At 36.6% G+C, this 22,123-nt stretch overlaps 1 protein-coding gene and 1 pseudogene across 1 annotated transcript; both read right to left on the bottom strand.

The window, feature by feature from the left end:
• Positions 1–10,425: 10,425 nt before the first annotated feature.
• Positions 10,426–11,479, bottom strand: LOC102000208 (annotated as a pseudogene).
• A 4,362-nt stretch (positions 11,480–15,841) lies between these two features.
• LOC101981501 (olfactory receptor 4A5-like) lies at positions 15,842–16,771 on the bottom strand. The gene has a single exon (XM_005345096.2). It carries the CDS (start codon positions 16,769–16,771, stop codon positions 15,842–15,844), a length of 930 nt encoding a protein of 309 aa, XP_005345153.1.
• Between the last annotated feature and the right edge of the window lie 5,352 nt (positions 16,772–22,123).

The following is a 22,123-nucleotide window of genomic DNA, read 5'->3' as shown; positions in this document are numbered from 1 at the left end:
GATAGATAGATAGATAGATAGTAGATAGATAGCTGATATAGATGAATGTTACAGTATTTGTATCCTTAATTGTTTATACATCTAAACTTAAAGCACAACATTATATACAATAGAAATGGAATATGATGTGTTTCATATCACATCAACTGAGTATTTGAGTGTATGAACACAACAAGATTGACCTGAAAAGTTCAAATCTCTGTGGAAAGATGCAGCAAACTTCTGAGGATGTATCTTGTATTTCCTCCTGTGAGTTCCACTGAGAAAGCACAGTGAGGCCTCTGCCCTGTGAGATCCTGGCAGAGGGAGGATTACTCACCTGTATTTTCTGTTCTCATCAGTACCTCCCACAAGAAGAAACAGTTCTGGCACATCCTAGACTGCTGGGCTGGACAGAATTGTTACGTGGGAGGACCAGATAGAGACAGCTTCTCAATAGGCATTCCTGAATAAGAGGGGAAAATACATCAAACCCAGTGAGCTTCTCTTCTCACTAAGTGTGAGGTTGAGTGAATCAAGATACACTTTCAGTTTTAGAAAATATAAGATCACCTGTGGTGGCTGTTCTCTTCCTTTGCAAATATTCTGTTGTCAACAGCATGCTTAACACCTCTTTTTATCACCAAGCTTTGATCCTAGGTCAGGGCCCCCTTGTCCTGAGTCCCATGCCTCCAACTCTTCTCCTCACTGATAAGAATAGGTGTTGCCTGACTAACACAAGGGATCTCTTTGCTTAACTGTTGCTCATGGCGCAGAGATTAAGATGCCTTCAGCAGAGTGGCTTTTGTCTGAGACTCGCAGCAGTAACTGGTACTGAACAGCTTAGATTGTCACCTATAAAACTGAAAAAGTTCATTTTCCTGCTTATTTACTTGGAAATATTTGAAGAGGTCCTACCACATGGAATTCAGGTCTAGATATGAGGAGTACGGCAATGAGTTAGCAGGAACACCCCTGACCCTCATGAGTACATTCTAGTTAACGTAAAGAAGGTCCGAACATAAGGAAGGGATGCCCTACGCCTTGAGAATTTCAAAACTGTGATCAAAGCAAACAAGAAAACTAACAATGGAACATTTTCTCTCCTTGATATTTTGTTATGGATTTTGATTTGAATACTGGAAATAAAGTGGTAAAAAAGAACCTAAATATTGACACACAGAGAGACATCTCTCCCATGATCAGTCACACGTCTGACTCTGTGCTCCCATAAGCTTATAATAACCCAGGTATAAAGAAGATTGCATCCAAACTGGCTAGGCCCCCACAAAGCCAGACCAGGATGGAGGGGGGAGGACTTCGGACTTCCCACAGGGCAGGGAACCCTGACTGCTCTTCAGACTCGAGAGGGAGGGGGAGAGGAGGGGGGGGAGGTTAGGAGGGGGGAAAGAAAGACATTTCATATTTGTCACAGGAAAAATCCATCAAGAGGAAATCTCAATACTGAATATTTGAGGATGCCCAAATACAAGGGCATCCTCACACATAAAAGAAACATTACTAAAGGTTAAATCACACATTAAAGCTCACACTAATAGTGGGAGACTTCAACACCCCACTCACACTATTGGACAGGTCTGCCAGGCAGAAACTTAACAGAGAAATAAGGTAACTAACAGATGTTATGACTCAAATGACTTAACAGAATTTTATAGAACATTCCATTCAAACATGAAAGAATATACCTTCTTCTCAGCACCTCATGGAACCTTCTCAAAAACTGATCACATACTAAGTAACAAAGCAATCCTCAACAGAAACAAAAAAAATATTAGAATATTTCCATGTATCTTATCAGATCACCATGGCCTCTAATTAGAATTCAACAATAACACTAAATTCAGAAAGCCCCAAACACATGGCAATTAAACAATGTTCACCTGAATCACCAATGGGTCAAGGAAGAAATAAAGGAAGAAATTAAAGACTTCCTATAATTCAACAAAAATGATCACACAACATATCCAAATTTATGGGAAACAATGAAAGCAGTGTTAAGAGGAAAGTTCATAGCACTAAATGCCTACATAAAGAAGCTGAAAAAAATTCCATACTAGTGAATTAACAGAACACCAGAAAACTTTAGAACAAAGGAAGCAAACTCATTTAGGAGGACTAGATGGCAGGAAATAATCAAGCTGAGCACTGAAATCAACAACATATATAAGAAAATTATAAAACTTAATCATTGGAATAATTGCTCATTCAGTCATTCTCTTTTAGAATAACATCACCCATTTCATCCATGTTTTGAGTAATGTCAAACATAAGGTTATACCCTATAACTGCAAATAATTCATTATTTCTCAAATAAAATAAATTTATTTTAAAAAGTACATGCTCATCTATATCTTTGTTATTTTATAATATTCTAGTTAATTTATTAATTATTAATTCTAGTTAATTTATTAATATTCTAGTACTTATTTGCCTGTATGAAAAATAGGCAGGTTCTATTAAGAATGAATATGTTTTGATACAGTATATGGTATCACTATAGTTTTGAACATTATAGTGCTGCATTTCTCTTCCTCTCCCTGTGTGTGTCTATATTTTCATAAAAATCTCTGTATACATATATGTATGCACGGATTTCATATTAAAGTAAATTTAACAATTTTTTTCTTCTAAAGAAAAATAAGACAATTTATTTACCAAAGGAACTTTCAAAATTAGAAAGTAAACTCCATATGGAAATCAGTTGAAAATGTTCATCTAAATGATAAAAGCATTGTCCAAAGACACAAAATTGAGTTCCCTGGTTAATTACTTGTATCTTGTACTGGGGCAGTGCTTAACTATTCACAGGTTCATATATGCAAATTTTCGGTTTGATCAGTCAGACAAGTATTTCATAAATGGGTAATCAGCAAATCTAGACATTGTCTAGACATTGGCAATGTTGTCAAGGAAGTAGCTTTTCATAATTTAGGGAAGGCTCATATAAACCATTTTGTCCCTCACAAAAGAAAGTTGTTTAGTTAATTAGTTAGTTAGTTAGTTAGTTAGTTAGTTAGTTAGTTAGTTAGTTTTGGTTTATGGAGACAAGGTTTCTCTGTAGCTTTGGGGCCTGTTCTGGTACTAGTTCTTATAGACCAAGCTAGCCTCTAACTTAGAGAGATCTGCCTGTCTGTGCCTCCTGAGTGCTGGGATTAAAGGCATGTAACATAAATGCCTGACTTATTTTTTTAAGTCTGTATTAAACAAATAATATCAAGATACATACACATATATCACTTGTGAAAATGTAAATTTGTTATTTTGTTAAAGCAAACAAAATGATTTTTCCTTGAGGATTTACCAGAGTTACCATGTGCTTAGATCTTCAATGTTTCTAACACTTAAATAATAATAGAAAAGCTGAGATTAAGTGCATGGCAAAGCTGATGACATTTTTCTAATAAGTGGAGCAACCTCTATAGTCTTTTATTACCTCCAAGGCAGTTGAAACATTCGGCAAAACTTCAATAAGCAATGATGAATACAAAGGAAGACAATAACTTGAGTACTAAATTCTAAGATTTTCATCTTGAGTATAATTGAGTTTTCAAAAATCCATGTGTAAATTTAAAGATAAAATAATTTTAGATTTATGTGTGCAGATAATCTTACATGTGTATGTGACTGTTTGCCATCCACATTTCCAATAAATGAGCTTGTTAGAAGGCATGGCAGAAATGTAAATGACATCTCTCCTGGATAGACTTATTTTCATGAAAATCTCTAAGAAAAGGGTGGTGAATCGCTTACAAGGAGAGTACTTAAATGCCAAGGGACATGAGAAAGCTTTAATGGTATACACACAAATCTAAACGTTCAGTACTTCCCTAATAGCTACCTTTCTTATATCAGAAGATGCCATAATACATCCTGCTGAGAAAGAAAATGTACCTACACCCCTACACAGTTGCAATCCTAAAGGCATGGTGTGCCCATCAATATAGCCCATTGGTGTGATAGAGGCACTAACCTCTTGGGGAAAATAAACAGCTAGCAAAGTGAACAGAAGGCCTGCTCCTGAAGAAGGAACTCATTACTAGTACTGGCTGTCCTTGAATTTTCTTTGTAGAGCATGGTTGCCTTAAATTCACAGAGATCCGCCTGCCTCTTCATCCCAAGTGCTGGGATTAAAGGCATGTGTTACCACCTCTAAGCATTAGTGCCTTGCTTAACCCTCATCATTGGAGATTTTTTTACAGTTGGTGTCAAAGAATATAGAGAGTCACAACTGGTAAATTGAAGAAAATAAGAAACTGTCGAATTTCATCCAAAATGGGACATGTTCACCCCCCCCACACACACACACACAAAGCTCAGGAACCATCAAAAAAAAAAGATAGGGTGGAAAGATATAACAACAAGAGTGAATGAAGGTAAATGATGTTTTCCAGACACTACAAACATGTGCACACTTGAACTCATAGATACTGTGACTACATGCAAAAGATCTTAACACATCAAGGCAGACAAAATTCCAAAATGGATGAGGAAGGAAGTAGTGAAATCCCTCATCTAGCTGAAAATCCTTTGACAATTTGTGACTCCTGAGACAGGGAGAGTTGGTTTTCTTCAAATTGCTGCCTCTGGGAATATACCATACTCAATAAACGACTCTACACTTACATAAATACTGGTAAACATAAAAAGTGCACATAATACTGGAATGGAAAAATGGTAAGAGAAGATAAAGGAGGAGTTGGAGGTAAGGGAATGACGTGTGGACCTGACCAAAATACATCATATGGATACATGCAAATTTAATATAAAAGCTTAATTGATAATGTATTTACCTTTTCTGAGGTCTTCATAGAGTAAAAAGAATGTTTGTGATTCATTAAGTAGACAAGGTGACCCTTTGTTAGAACTTATTCCCAATTGATGCAGCTAGTAATTTCTCAGCACAGTTTCTGTCTGTAGTTAACATTTTATGCCAAAGTTTTTGCATATTTTTGCTAATTTTCATCTCTGAATTTCTCATAGTGTATCTTAAAGGATTCAATATGGAAGCAATAACAACTGTATAAAAACAGAAATGGATTTATCTATGGGAAAATAGGAAACAGGTCTGGCATATTTGAAAATACAGGGAACAAAAAACCAGACAACTACTATGATGGGAGAGCTGCATGTGGACAGGGCTTTGTACCTCCCTTCTTCAATATGAGCTCTGAGAGAGTTTAGAATTATTCCACAGGAGACTAGGAGAAGGATAAAGATCACTATGCAGCCTACTCCACCACTGGCAACCACAGTGACATCAATGCAATGGATACATGTCACACATAAAATGGTCAATTGCATTAAAACCACAGAAAGGAAGTTTATAAACAAAGAGAATTAGAGGCAGAAAGTGAACAAAATCTCCAGTTCAGGCCACTTTCAATTCTACTGATTTATTTATTTTTTTTATATTTGAACAGTCATGCAACAGATTTCAAGCTTACTTCCATATCCTGAAAAATGCTGCTTAGTAGTAATTAGGATCTGATAACTACTGTGGCCAAATAAATGTTATGTTTATCTAATTGAATGGTATCTGTAAAGGAACCAGGATTACTGGAAGGCAGTTAACAGGGTAGTGGTGAGTGACGAAGAGTCTGCAGTAATGTAACCTGTGTTTCAACCTCAGGTTCATTGTGGGCCCATATTTCAATATGGCATAAAAGCCATTAGCCCGGTCCGAGCTGATTACCTAGCTCTGCAGACAAGCTGTCTCTGCCCTTAACAAAAGCCAGGATGCCTGCTCCTAGCTTCTTTTGTTAAAATGTGGATTACCTGAGAAGAGATGTTTGACTGAAGCTGATGACTTAAGAGTTCAGGTATTTGGTGCTTCCTTCCTTTTGTAATTTGGAGGGTGTCTTATAGAAATGCTAATTCAAGGCATACCTGACTGCCAGATGCGGATGTGACTCAAGCCCAGGCGCCTGGTTGCCCAGGTGATGGTGTAATATGTTTTTCCCCCTCCCCGCTCAATTTGGTGTGGGTATATAAAATGTTGGGACAATAAACGAGAGACTGGCCTTTTCCATGATGACGGTGTAAGCTGTGTCAGTTCTTTTCCTCGCGACTCCGGTTCAGCTGAGTTAAGGAATTAGGGAATTTATGTTGGGCCCTCATGGGCCACGACAGTTCATGAACTTCATGTGAAGGCAACTTTGGAGATATAAGTAACCTCCCTATGACTCTACTTCATCATTTATTCCATGAGAACATGCTTAGCATGTACTTTCCCTGACACTTTTTAAAATCTTGTTATTTGTAATGACTACAGTGCCATATAGCATCTAGTAAAAATTTAGGTTGATAATTGACATTATCAATGCTTTAAAGTATTTACTCTGACCAAAGACACTAAACAATCTCAACCACTATCCAAAAAATAAGAATGTTTTTCATGGCCCAGGGTGTAAATAGCAGTATATATTGCAATTCACAAACATCATTTAAGAAATAGACAAAATGTTATCTTAGGAACTACCTATTTATCATATGTAAATGAGGACAATACTTATCTGTAAAGCAATTCATTATGCATAGAGTCAATCAAGATCCTATGCCCATAGATATATTAAATGGGATAGGAAGGAACCTGTAAGAGAAAGTCTGGGAACTATTTAGAAGCCATGAGGCAATTTCTACATTTATCATTCTCACTCATGTCAAGTACTCATTCAGAAGGTCTGGACTTCAGGAACTAAAAGTTGGTAACAGCACAGCTGTTTTATCGCATAAGAGAGAAAGCACTCTGTGTCCAATACATATGCTTTCACATTTGACTTCCTAAAAATTTAAGCATCTTAAGTTTCATTGTCACTGCTACATTTCACCATGAGTAATCTCTAGAACATTTCTATAATATAGCAAATATAGATCCTTCAAACTATCTAGTATGCTATACAGATTACATATACAAAGATTGGGTAGTATAAAAATATAGAACACTATAGTGGCATTTAACATTAGCTATTAATATTTTCTAGAAAATAACAACATTTAAACCATGATAGCCTTTCAATGTAACACTTCTATATAACAGTATGCAAGAAACTGACCATGGCTTTCTTTATGTATATGTGCTAGCATATTGTCTGGCATAATTTTAAGATTTACATGTGAATAGCTATATTAAGCTTCCAAAATAGACATTACAAACATTTCCCTTATACTCTAACACATTTAGTGTGTAGAATTTAAAATTTCTAATATAAATATTTATAATTGCATACTTATCAACATGTCATGTAAAATATATCATAACATAAATAACAAATAATTGTGGTTTTTTATTTTTGCTTATTTAATATATAATATGTGCTATTGGCCAATGTGGAAAATAAACTCTAGGGAGTATAAAAAGTTAACCCAATATATTATACATTATCCAGTGAGCTTCTGTGTTTTCCAGATTTATTCTCCCAGTTTTCATACCTTTTGAAACTATCTGACCTTTGAAATATTTCTCTATTTCAGTAAAGCACAAGAGCATTATATTTTGTTCCTAATCCAATGTTGTAAAATTTGTATATTGTCAGAGAAAATTATTGCCCCCTTTACTCAGTATAAATTCAGCATAGGATGATATACATAAAGACCATTAAATATAATTACTTTAAAAAGGCATTTTAATATTATTATTTGCTATAATCAAACAAAATATTAAATTTACTTATGACTATGAGATAGTAACTTAATTACCAGAAACTAATGTTCAAACCTTGTTGGCTAAAGAAATAATTTAATTAAAAAATATACTTATATCAATATTTCCCTTTCCTCTATTGTGATGAAACAAAATGGGGATCTTTCTTTGAGGATTTATAGTAACAAGCTGTTTGCCTAGCTATTGAACATTATACCTAACTATAGAAAGGCTGAAATTTAGCTTTATAGAAAACTGAGTGGCACACTTTCTCATAACCAGAAAAAAATTCATTCAGTCTCATACTCATTGAAATAAAATCTTAAGATTCTTTATTTCTAATTTAAAAAATCATCCTGTGTAGTAGGAAGGCCACTTGTTCATTTCCTGGTCGCCCAGACTCCCAAAATAACCACACAGAAATTTTATTAATTAAAGTTTGGGCCACTGCTTGGCCCATTAGCTCTAGGTTCTTATTGGCTAAATTTTACATCTTAATTTAACCCATTTCCATTATTTTATATTTTACCATGAGGCTTGTGGCCTACCAGCAAAATTCCAGTGTGTTTGTCTCCTACAGCCACTCCATGGCTTCTCCCTGACTCCACCCCCTTTCTCCCAGCATTCAGTTTAGTTTTTCCTGCCTAGCTCTGCCCTACCTTATCACAGGCCCAAAACAGCTTCTACATCAACCAGTGGTATTCACAGCATACAGAGGGGAATCCCACATCAATCCTATATCAAAAATATCCCAAAAATAGACTGATGTTTTACACAGAGTTCTATGAATAATGATGAATATAATAAGACAAAATGGTATCTTGAAGACTAGATACCAACTACACATACCCAGCTTAGACACATGTGCTTCCAGAGTACCCTGACCCATTTAAAAAGGTAAATAATTCCTCTAATCAGTGCATAATTTTATTTGAGCAGGTGACTATTCATAGTATCAGCGATAATTTGATTATTATAGGTCAATTCATTAAAATACTTGGAACTAATTCAGAAAATGAAATATCTCCTGGACAGTTTCCCCCCCCCAAAAAAAAATCTCAAGGGAGGTGAGAGTAATTAGCTGCCAAATGACACAAATCTATAATGTGAAACAAGGAAATTGCAAAGTGAGATAATTAACAAACACCTAGAAAATTAAACATGAAATTGTTGGTAAGTCAAGTAATATGCAATCCAACCTACAGAAAACAAGCATCCCAGACTCCTCAACTACCTGCACACCAACTGGGCACTCTTACTCTGACAGTGTCAGGGTCCTGACCAGAAACTCTGAGCTTCCAGTAAGAAACCTTGAAACTTCACTGCAGAATCTGGTATAACGGACTCAGGCGGATCTCTGTGAGTTCGAGACCAGCCTGGTCTACAAGAGCTAGTTCCAGGACAGGCTCCAAAACCACAGAGAAACCCTGTCTCGAAAAACCACAAAAAAAAAAAAGAGTTATAACTTTGCTCATTTTGAAGGAGTAGAGAGTTTTTGTTGACTCCATAATCACTGTAATATGGATCCATAGGTAATTTTATTCACTTAATTTTTATTCACTTAACCCCTTCATCTCAAGACTTTGTTGGTTGAATAATTTATATTTAAAAGCCAACTGTTTTCCCTGCATCCCCCCAATATTTGTTGTTAGTTGTTCTGTTGATCTTTACTGTTCTTGGGTAAAATGAAATCTCAGAGTAGTTTTGATTTGAATTTTCCTAATTCAAGGATGATAAAGTTTTAAAAACATATTCCTTAGTCATTTTTTCCTTCTAAAGAGAACTCTATTCAAGTCCCAAACCCATTTTCCAAATGTGTCAACTGCTTTTAATTTTTTATTTTGCTGTTATCAGTGTTGGCAGTGATGAAGATGGTCGTAGCAGTGCTCAGATTTTTGTCTTGTTCTTTTTTAACTCTTTTTTTTTAGTTTTTTATATATCCTGGATATTAATCTTCTCTTCAATATACGGTTTGCAATGATTCTCTCCCACTCTGTAGATTTCTTCTTCACCTGATTAATAGTTTCTTTACCTGTGCAGGCCTAACAGTTTCATTAAGTCTCATTTGTCAATTGTTGACATTAATTCTTGGACAAAGGGAGTCCTATGAGAGAAGCACATTCTTGTAGCTATATCATATAGTATACCGCTTATGTTTTCTTTTGGTTTTTTTTTTGATGGTACATTCTGGCTTTTATTTAAAAAGTGATTTAATTCAATAATTCAATTTGTTACTACTTGAGAAGTACACTAACTTCCCAGTATTGGATGGCAATGAGGTTTAAGCAGTCTTCCAGGCTCTCGGTTCCCTCTAATAGAAAGCAATACGGAAACTCAGCAGTGAACATCTTCTGCGGCTTATGTAAACTCAGCTCCAGGAAGATAAAAAATGTGAGAACATATGTAAGTCCTATTCCAAGCATTCCCATTTCCAACACTGTCCTCTAACAACACGGTATACCAGCTGTTCCCTCACTGACCAGTAAACTCAAAATGAAGATAACAGGATCCTCACTGATACCATTCCTTGTAAGTTTTTACATACTGTTTTATATACAAATGTGTGCATATAATACACACACTGAGATAATAGTGCTAAGAATTGAGAATGAACACCAATATCCATAAATGACATGTCTGTATTCTGAGACCCTATTAAAACCAATTAAATACATGTGCGTTAAGGAAAGCTCCAAAACTGGCCAGCTCCTAAAAACCAAACCAACCTCTGGTGCTTTCACTACCTCTCACTCCTCTAATTAGGATAAGAAGGAGACCAATGAATACTACCGTCCGGAATTTACTAAATACTGGTGATTTCTACTAGCCAGACTCAGCTCTGCAAGCCAACAGGTGAACCAGGAGTCCGGAACATTTTCAATTAATGCCTTCATTTTACCTGTAGACTTCAATATATGCAGACCAAACAGGGCCGGCTCTGAGGTGGCCTCTCATTCTGGTTTGGAATTCCTCTCTCAACTTCACCCTGGCTTGTTGATACCGATAAACAAACTTCTTTTTCAGAGCCTCTGTTATGAGGGCAGCAGGGTCAGTAGTATCCACTGGCCTAGGCTTTCTCCGACCTCTTAAATGACTGCAGTTTCACACTATTCATGTCTTTAAGGATCTCTAGCATATTTGACATGTCAGGCGGCTTTGAGTGGCTCGTAGCAAAAGTCTTCCCATTTATTGAGCCTTTGCTCTCATCACTCTTTAATGAGATCAACAGCAGACATACTTTGGTGGAGCATTGATGGAGGGGGAGGAGGAGGAGGGTGGAAGAGGGGAAAGAGGTGGTGGTGCTACAGTAGAAGAATCTAAATGACCTGCACTAAGACTCTGTTGCTCCTTCAGGTTCAAAATCTTGGCAATCTGAGCTCTAAGGGCAGCAAGCTCATTCTCAGGAGCGGATATCTTCTGCAAGGCCTCCTTACTGGCCAGTGTTGTCTTTGGAGGAGGCTCATCTTGAGACAAGTTTGGTAAGGAAATGCGCCTGCTTGGGGGCTTCTCAAAGCAAGGAAGGTCATCCTCAAAGGGAGACTTGGACCTGACCTCTGCTCTGAGTCTTGTTGAGCACTCCCCTTCTTCTGTGGCTATCCACCCAACATCAGCAAAAGATGTCACCACATCCTTTCTTGGGTGGGTGGGACAACATTCTGTTGCATGGCTGGTAAGCTGACATTGAACTCTCGGACACTGAATCGGAGACAAGTTGGTACCAATCTTCCTTACAATACTTCGAGGTGAACCATATGGCTTTCCAGACCAAAGTACCAACTGCTTGCTGACCCCAACTCACTGAACCACCAACCTCAGCAGGCACTTAATCCAGCCCAGCATTTAGTGTCTGCATCTTCCCAACCTTCAGTTCAAGTGCTTCAGGATTCCATAGCAGTATATGGTCCATAGAGCACACTACCCTGCCCGCAGCCCACCTTCTTCTAGTATTTTAAAAAGAACTACAGCCAGGACTTTCACTAATATTTCTATAATTAGGCTTATTATCTACTCTAGTTAGTATCTATCTTTGTTATCTTTATTTACAAATAGGATTTTCTGAGTCATAAGGCCAGATGGGCTCTACTAAAGCTTAATTATTTTCAACTTATATTACAACAGATAAATTCATTGTCGTATGTAACCGATACATTTATAATTGTGCCTTTGTTGATAAATAAAAAAGATACACAGTGCAAATTTTACTTTGGAGAAAAGTAAGCATAAAAATATTTCTGAATGTTTTATTATCACTGGAGGATGGCAGAGTAGTATTAAAAAAACTGAGAGTTGTGATCATTTGGACTCTAGTCTTTTTTTTTTAATCTACTATGTTTGTTGCTTTTGTTTTGTGTTTGCTTTTTCACCAGTCTCTCCTTAATCTTTCATTTTGCTTTCTCCTTTCACCAAAAATATGGGCCTGGTTTGCAAGAACCCTTCCACAGTCTTCTGGGAAATTGGATGTTAATGTTACCTAAAAGCATTATTTTTACTTCAGCCTCTTTAGTCTATTTAGACAAAATTATCTCCCTCCTGACTTTTTTAGGCCTCCAAAGCTACCTCTTCTCTTTCCTACCTTCTACTTTCTCCCTATCATCTTTATACCAATCACTATACTTATTGAATTTTTTCTTTTTTATTTATGGATATATAAGGATATAATATGTTAGTATATGAGGGCAATTGAATTCTATTCCATCAAAACACTGAAGAAGACATATTTATCAGCAGTTAATGAAACATTTCCTAGAATTTAGCATATATGAGGTGACAAAGCAAATAAACTGAAATTCACAAACTCACTGAGATTATATAACACATCACAGAGTAATATAGGGGTCACTATAGCAATCAAGAGGAAAATCAAATGAATCTTAAGTAAAAATACAAAAAACAAAAGCCTGTATTTTACAAAAAAAAAGCAATCTGAAGAAGAAAGTTTGGTGTAGGAGGTCCTTCTGTCTATGTGTTGCTTTTATTGGTTAATGAATAAAGAAACTGGCTTCATTTAAACCACCACAGTATCGAGGTTTCAGGAGAGGTGTCATGGTCCTCTTGCTTTACCATTTATACTGGTATACACTCAGTATACCAGGGATCAGGGATGCATTGGAATTGCAGGAAGAAAGATCATGTTTTGCATGGATGTTAGATTGGGGAATTTATAAAGAATAATCAATTAAATTTTTAAGGAAAACTCAGCAGTAAAATGTTTGTTTCCTAGTAAAAATTTCAAAAACATAAATTTAAAGCTTTCTGTCAAATTTAACTGGTGGTTATATTTCAAAGGGCTGGAATTTCTCAAAGACTCCTACTTCCATAACATTCTAGATCCTAGCTAAAACAGAGAAATGTAATTGAAAGTAAGGATTATTTTATTTGCTCTGTCCTGCCTCCACGGAAAACTATTCTTACTATGGAGGCTCCATTCATTTTCAGAATGCAATTTCAACAAGGAAGCAGGTCTGCTCATACAAGCATAGCAAGGAAACAATGTCCCCTGAGGTGGTATTTTTACCACCTCAGTTTCTTTGTGATTTTTCCTCTTTGTGATTTTTCCTGGACCTTGGATCCAGCTGGTACTTGATTTCATAAACAAATACTACTCAGTACAAAACAATCTTTTGTTTGTTATTTATATTTTTAGAGGTTTTTCTGTCAGAAGAAATATGACATTGGTTTTGAGAGCAGACAAGTCACCATAGCATACAGATGTTTCTGTGACTGTTTCCTGGTCAGTAAGGGAAAATGCTTTTTGTTCTTTTTTCTATAAATACAATGATTTCTTTGGAAAAAAAATGGCTTGGCCTGATAGGGTAGAACAGAGTTAGGTGGGGAAAACTAAACTGAATGCTGGGAGGAAGAAGACAGAGTTAAGAGAAGCCATGGAGCCACTGCCAGAGATAGACATGCTGAAACTTTGCTGGTAGATCACAACCTTGTTTGTAGTGATATACAGATTAATAGAAATGGGTTAAATTAATATGTAAGAGTTAGCCAATAAGAAGCTAGAGCTAATGAGCCAAGCAGTGATTTAAGGAACACAGTTTCTGTGTGATTATTTTGGTTCTGGGTGGCCAGGACAAACAAGCAGCCTGCTGCTACAGAAGTTTACAGCTCTAAATAAATAAATAAACTAATTATGTACATTAGGATATTAGGGAATAATAGCAAGCCAAGCCTAAACACAGTTTACATATAAAATTTATATCCTACTTTATGTTCTGGCTTTGTGGGAGCCTAGCCAGTTTGGATGTTCACCTTCCTAGACATAGACAGAGGGGGGAGGACCTTGGACTTTCCACAGGGCAGGGAACCTTGACTGCTCTTTGGACTGGAGAGGGAGGGGGAGAGGAGTGGGGGGAGGGGAAGAAGGGTGCGAGGAGGGGGAGGGAAATGGGAAGCTGGGAGGAGGGGGAAACTTGTTTTTTTTTTCTTTTCTCAATAAAAAAAAGAAGTTAGAGCTAATAGGCCAAAAAAAAAAAAAAGATTATAATACTATAGTAAAATAAAAAAAAACAAATTTCAAAGAATCAATGAAACAATGAATATCACCCAGAATAATGTTAAGGGTATGGTGAAAAAATCAATTACTTTCTAAATTATTTCCATTTAATTTATTATTCTTGGTATATAAAGTATTATACAAAGACTCTGAAACACTGCAATGCTGGATATGTCGTTCTTTAAAGCATTAAATGAGAAGCCTTCACTGCATCTAAAAAATCTACTTCATTGACACAGAATAATAAAGTACTGAATTATAAATAAACAATAAAATTAGCACAGCTAAGAAAAATACATTGATACGTCCTCATAAAAAATAATGAATATGATTATAACCAGCTAAGGGAAAAGATTATTTTATATAAATGTGTTAGAAATATTTTTATTATCACTATAGTAAGAAAGCAAATATTTCAATTTTAGATGACTTTAAATGTGGATCATACAGTAGTACAAAAAATGCTATGCAAGACAACAAATATATTGAAACAATTTTACCATTTAATCGTATATACTGCCTTATTGCTTCTGCTGCTAGTGAGGCTGGCCTCTCAGCAATGGCCCTTTCTAGTGTAGCATTAGCTCCAAATCTCAGCATCTCCATCACCCTGTCATGCCTTCAAAACCAGCAGCACCTGGGAAACTCTCACACATTATCAAATAGAGTTGCCAGCACCAAGAATAGTCTTGGCTCTGTCTGTCTTTCTGTGTGTTGATCAGGAGGAAGTATTTCCCAAATTTTTCCTCAGTTATGCTGGTCTCTTCTGAATCTCAGCTGATTCTTCAGCTGCAGATAACTAGTATAGATTGTCCCAACAAGGCAAAAGCTTCACTTTAGTGGTTCTGAAGTATTGTTAGTCAAAGTCAGTTCTTCAGCTAAAACTGACCAGAATCAGGGATTCTTAATTTAAAATATTATGTAATATACTTATAGAGCCTTTTCTTCCCTCTGAAACTTCACAAGCTAGGCCTCCATCATCAGCATTAGTCTCCACATTTTTATTTTCTAAGATCGCATAGAACATTCCACTGAGCTCTAAGCAGTCCATAACTTTTTCACTCCAAAATTCAAATGCCAGCATGATTTCAGTTTTCCAGCTTCTTTGTCTCTAGTACCATTAGTTCAAAGCTATTATTTTTCTTTTTTTAAATTTTTTATTCATTTTACATACCAACCATGGTTCCCCTGCCCCTCTTCTCCACATGCTCCCTTCCATCTCCACCCCCCATCCACTCCTCAGAAAGGGTAAGGTCTCCCATGGAGAGTCAACAAACTCTGACACACTCAGTTGAGATAGGATTAAGCCCCTACCCCTGCACTGAGGCTGAGCAAGTAATCTGACCAAAAAGTCAGCTCATGCACCAGGGATACATCCTGGTCCTGCTGCCAGGGGTCCCACTTTCATGAAAGGCTATACCCAACAATAAAGTAATAATAAAATTACAAATTTTAGAATTGCAAAAGTTGGATGCCCAATAAACATAAAGACATGATCAACTTCAGTAGCAATAAAGAAAACTAAAATTGCAGCAATTACCAGGGTTTTTTTTTTGGGGGGGGGGTATTGCATTCACAAAAGTACCAAAGATCTCACAATGACAAATATTGGTCCAAATAAAGAACATTGAAAGTCAAACTGCTAAAATTAATTGTTGAATGTATATTTCCAGTTAGAAGTATGTTCAGTGAGGAGAAATTCATTTTGTGCTTGTAGTGAACATTTTATTCCACAGCTTTGCCATACAAGTTTTAATCTCAAGGTTTCTCAGGGTATATATTAAAGGATTCAACATAGGAGTGAAAATTGTATAAAATACAGTAATAAATTTATCAATAGGAAAATTAGAGACAGGTCTAACATACATAAAAATGCAAGGAACAAAGAAGAGGACTACCACCATGATGTGTGAGCTGCAGGTGGACAGAGCTTTGTGTCTCCCTTCCTGACTGTGAGTCTTAAGAGAGTTTAAAATGATTCCATAAGAGACAAGGAGAAGGATGAAGACCACTACAGACATTGCTCCGTTATTGGCAACTACAGTGAGGCCTAGAAAGTAGGTGTCCTTGCATGCAAGTCCCAATAATGGATACATGTCACAGGCAAAGTGGTCAATGACATTGGGTCCACAAAAAGGAAGTATATACACAGAGATAACTTGAAGCAGAGCATGAGCAAATCCTCCAACCCAAGATGCCAAGAGCAAGAGAATACAAACCTGACGATTCATGATGGTCAAATAGTGCAGTGGCTTGCAGATGGCAGCATAGCGATCATAGGCCATCATCACCAAAATGAAGACCTCAGCACCACCAAATAAGTGCTCCACAAAAAGCTGAACTAGACAAGCTGTGAAGGAAATGGTCTTTTTATCACAAACTAAGTCTTTAAGCAACTTGGGCAAAATAGCAGTGGAATAAACAGCATCTGTGAGTGACAGAAAGGCAAGAAAGAAGTACATGGGAGAGTCCAAGGAGGGACTGGCAATCACTGTCCCCACAATGAGCAGGTTGCCCACCATTGTCACAATGTAGATGAGTAAAAACATGACAAACAATGCTTTTTGGCCGACAGGGTCCTGAGTGAGGCCCAGGAGGATAAACTCTGTAACATTGTTTTTCTGTCCCATTTACTCTACTATTACATTTGTTTCAGAGATTTCAGCTCAGCAGAACAGGACCTCACATTGTGACCTACACCTACATTTCCTTTATGCCAGAAGGCACATCTTCATTAACATCTTCTAAGTGGTGAACTTCAGTGTTTCTTCAGTAACCATCTGTTGAGTTCCTCTTGGGGATTCTCCATAGTTCTGCTCTAATAATTTTACACACATTAGTATTTCTCTCAAAATGTAAAACTGGTTATTAAAAACACATTACATCACAAAACACTGAAGAAGCATTACTCCTTTTAAGATAAATAGAAAACAGTGATGTCAATAAACCCTATGACTATCAACTAGTATACACAGGGAGTTAGCTGGTAAAATCTTAGCAGAAAATGTCATAATATGATCTGTACATCACCCAAAACAAGAATGGTCCTGGATCATCCCCTCAACACTATTATATTGTAACTAAATATATTTCAAAAGACTTCTATTGTTCAAATATCTTTTATTTAGTCTCAAAAGACTTTCTTTGTACTGTATCTAATAACGCTAACATTATTTTGCACAGAACCACCGGTGTCAATTATTTTATTTGATTATTTGTCAGAGCTACCAGGAGCTAAAATTCTATCCATTTCATCACTGGATCTCACATTTAAATGGACTGCAATTGTGCCACATCATTTTAACTGAAATGAATTAACCCCAACTGTCATTGACTGCTGTACCAGTTGAGATTTTTCTTTCCAGAACTCTTGTGATAATATGGGTGATTAAATAGGAAACATAGAAACTAAAAGATGGATAGAGGTGCTTCCTGAGGTTCTCAAGTGGAAATTCAGTGTCCAAGTCTCCAAATACAGAGTGCTCACAAAAGCATTATAATTAGCATGGTAAGGCATAACTATGGATCATTTACTATACATATTATAAATGTGAATCCATTGAAATTTCTATGTTAAATAAATTAGACAACAGAACTTAAGAGTTTTTTCAGCTTATTTGTTTCCAGCATCATTAGCTCAAAGCTATCTTTTTACATAATGCTGTCATAGTTTTATTTATTCACTTTTGCATAATCAATCTACAAGCTTATATTTACTACATTAATATTAATAATTATGAATAATGGGATATAATAATGACAGTAAATAATGACTGTAGATTTATTATTCTTGATATCTATGAAATAACCCCAGATACATTTTGAAAAAGAGAGAAAGAAAGAATGGCATGGTGGTGAATTCGGTGATCATGAGCTTGTATTACTGTCAAGATCACTCATTTACTACCTACGTTATCTTACTTCAGAGAATTACAACATCCTTGGGTGCTTTGCTTAGTTTTGAGTTTTTCAAGTTCTGCTCATTACTTGTGACATCTAAATGAATATTAGCTATTAGTGATGTTGTTCTTGTGTCACTACATCAGTTTCAAGAATCCATGAGAATCTCTGTTAGTGATTAATTATTACAATCATTCTTGTGGGTACAAAGAATAGCCTCTGAGTATATCATGATCAACATTTAGGACATAGGTTAAAAGTATATTGGAAATTTTGTACTGTAATAAATTTAAGTGCTCACAACAGTTACCTATGAAGGAATATGTTTCAATGAGAAGCAATCAAGGAAAAACTAATTTACATGATTTAATAGTGGATAAGGCCAAAAGAAGTTTTCATTTCCTTCAGATGGCAGCAATAATAAACCTTCCCCATGATTGAAAAATATTTCTATTGTTACCTGATATAGAAGATCTACAGTTGCCATACTTGAAGCTTTAGACTGATGAAGTCACAATGAAGTAGAGCATAAGCACAGAAAAACATTCACTTCTGTCATTGTCACACATTTTTCTGTATGTTTTAGCACCTTTCACACTTTAATCAGCACTGAGTTCCACCAGAACAAATTTTATAGAAGCCAATATAGTTATTATATGACAAAGTGAGAACAGAATACTTCATCCATATCATATTTAAACTAATGTAAATCACATTATAGATTACTAAAAATCTGATTCCATAAAAATTGTAGAAAATAAATGCTTTCCATTTAAATTGCTGTTAACAATTTTAAGAAAATTTAACAACCAAATAGGAAATAATATCTTTATAAAAATACTCTTACAAATATGGAAGTTTTTCCAACCATAAAGAAAAATAAAGTGTATTATTTTCAAGATAAAGAACACTAAGAACCCTTTCTTTCTGCTTAGTAATATGTGTTTATATGTAGAATATCAGAGAAAATTGAAACCATCCACAAACTTTCATACATAAAGGTAAATGCTACAAAAAAAGTACACCAACGACTAAATATCAAATGATAGCATGCTCCAGATTGGCAGTGTTTTTGAGTTTTCAAAGGCCTTTAGGTCATTTAATTAGGAAAGTAGTTCTTTCATTTATATTAGCTGTGTGGGCTCATCTATTTTAGTCAATAAGCTAGTTAAAATATTTGGAAGCAATTTAAATGAAGCAATGTTTCATGAACAGGCTTCTTCACTTCTGTAATCCCTGGAGGTAAGATCCTCAGATCTTGCCAACAACAAGTAGTTTATTCCAAAGGTGATTTGGAAAGCCTTTAATGTGAAAAGAAAATTTCCAAAGTGTAATGTATAGGAACTATGAGTTGCACATAATGATGTGTTTGCAATAGGCAAGTAATGATTAACCCAGGATGAAAAGGCATCAGTTTCAGTGACTGCATTAAGAACACCACAGCAAAGCATGGTCTCTATCAGTTTAAAAAGCCTTGAGGTACAGAGGCTAGGGGCTGGGCCTTCCTCATCTCTTGGAGCTGAAAATAGGTATTTCCCCTTTTGGAGAAACAAAGGTTTTTATTAATTCTCTCCATGTCAGGGTGCTACTTACTGTTCTTCATTCTTTTTTAACATGGAAATAAAAATTAATGTTTTTTTTCTTAAAAATTCAAATTTGCTTCATTCTAATTGACCACTATTACTCCTGCCACAGCTAACTTCTAGGTTTCTACCAGAATCTGCCCCATCCACTCCATTTCTTCAATCCAACAAATATAGCATAGATTCACAAACAGTGCACAATCCTAGTCTGGATTTCCTGTCCTCCATACCAAAGGAACTCTAGACTTCAACCAGGATCCTCCTTACTTATCTGCCAACCACAAGATTCTTCCGTATCTAAACAAACTTTTCTACCCAGATCCTTCTCTCTGCACACTGCCAACTTGTAACACAAATATCCTGTACACAGAACCAGTTCCCTCTGTCTAAAGAACATCATTCCCTCAAAAAACCCTAGACCCAGGCTTCCCCCTTATCTTCTCTCTTCCTAACTTCCATTATCTATATCAAGTACAAAACTAACAAAAGGAGTATATCGACCCAGATATCATCATAAGAATGTCCCAGCAGACAGCCTAGCTTTCCAGCCAAGTTCCGTTCTTCCCTGCCATAGGCTCAAAGCAGTTGTTTATTCATTAACCAATAAAAGCAACACTGCCAGAGTCAGACATGCCAAAACTTAGCGGGTAAGCCATTGTCACGTGACAATACACAGATTAATGGAGATGGGTTATATTAATATGTAAGAGTTAGCCAATAAGAAGCTAGAGCTAATGGGCCAAGCAGTGATTTAAATAAAAAAAAGAATGTTAACAAAATGAAAGATCAAGCCATGTTTACTATGTTACTACTATCCTGAGTGAGGTATCCCAGACCCAAAAAGATGAACATGGGATGTTCTCACTTATAATTGGTTTCTAGCCATAAATAAAGGACATTGAGCATATAATTTGTGATCCTAGAGAGGCTAAATAAGAAGGTTAACCCAAAGAAAAACATATAGTCATCTGCCTGGATATGGGAAGTAGACAAGATTGCCGGGCAAAAACTGGGAACTTGGGGGTGAGGTGGCATGGGGCTAAGGGGAAATGGGGTGAGAAGAGTGAGAAGGGGAGGATGGGGGAGCTTGGGGGAGTGGGATGGTTGGAATAAAGGAAGGGTGGATACAGAACCTGATTCTTTTAAAGAAGCCAAAAATATTCAACTGAAAAAAAAAAAGACAGCATCTTCAAAAATAGTGCTCCTTAAAATAGTTCTCTACATGTAGAAGAATGCAGTAAGAACCATGCCTATCATCCTGCACAAACTCAAGTCCAGGTGGATCAAAGACTCAGCATAGAATGAAATACATTGATTCTAGCAGATGAGTTAGTGAAAAATAGCGTTGAATGCAATGTCACACAAGATAACTTCTTATACAGAGTAGGAAAATATTTTACCATTGCCTCATCCTATAGAGGACTAATATTTAAAATAATAATATTAAACCTCTAGAAATCTCATACCAAATCAAATAACTCAAATTTAAAAAACAAGATACATATCTGAACACAATTATCCATAGAGGTATCTCAAGTTCCTGAGAAACCCTTAGAGAAATGTTCAACAAACCTAGCCATCAGGGATTACACAAATCAAAATTACTCTGAGATTCCATCCTACACCTGTCAGAATGGCTAAGATTAACAACACAAGTGGCAGCTCATGCTAGTATGGATAAGGAACAAGGAGAACATTTCTCCACTGTTGCTAAGAGTGCAGATGTGTACAGTTACTACAGAAATCAATAGAGGGTCGCGGCGGAGAGGTGCGGCGCATGCTGCACTCAGGAATAGGCTTTGGGGGACCGGCGCGGCGACAGGGGCAAGTGGCGGGGACCTGCGGAAACTGGCACGGTGCAGCAAGCGGCAAGGACCGGCGTGACGGCAGACACAAGCGGCGGAGACCGGCGCACAATAAGGAGAGCAGATCGCCCCACTACAATTAAATCAAAGAGGTAGGCCTTTTGCTGCAGAGGTCACTGGCAAACGGGGAGCCTGGTCCTGATCCTGAAGACCCTTCGGAAGGGCGAGAGGGTTCTTGGCCTGTGGCAGGAATCAGGAAACAGAGTGAAGGCATTTGGTAAGCAGAACCCTTGGCCAGCAGGGAAACCTGATCCGGTTTAAAAGACCCATTAGATAGGATCAATAGGAAGAGATGGGCAGGCGCCAAGGCAAGAATTCACCCAATAATTTGAAAAACAACATGAAAACACCAGAACCCAATGATATTACAACAGAAGTAGTTGAACACCCTAACACAGAAGAAGTGGGAAAAATTGACCTTATGAAAGCAATAGAGTCCCTTAAACAACATGTAAAAAACGCCCTTATAGAAATGGATGAGAAGTACAATAAAAAGTTTGAAGAAATGAGTAAATACGTACATGATACCCTGGGAAACCAAGAAAAAACAAACAGGTAATGGAAACAGTTCAAGAATTAAAAACTGAAATGAAGGCAAGGAAGAAAACACAAATTGAGGACCACCTGGTTATGG

Source organism: Microtus ochrogaster, chromosome 2 (assembly GCF_000317375.1).
Source record: "Microtus ochrogaster isolate Prairie Vole_2 chromosome 2, MicOch1.0, whole genome shotgun sequence".
Lineage (NCBI taxonomy): Eukaryota > Metazoa > Chordata > Mammalia > Rodentia > Cricetidae > Microtus > Microtus ochrogaster.
Note: the sequence above shows the minus strand (reverse complement) of the source record. Positions and strands in the feature narration are given on the sequence as shown.

What these genes read in the sequence shown, in the direction of transcription:
- LOC101981501 (XM_005345096.2), bottom strand. Translation starts at nt 16,771, where the DNA reads ATGGGACAGAAAAACAATGTTACAGAGTTTATCCTCCTGGGCCTCACT.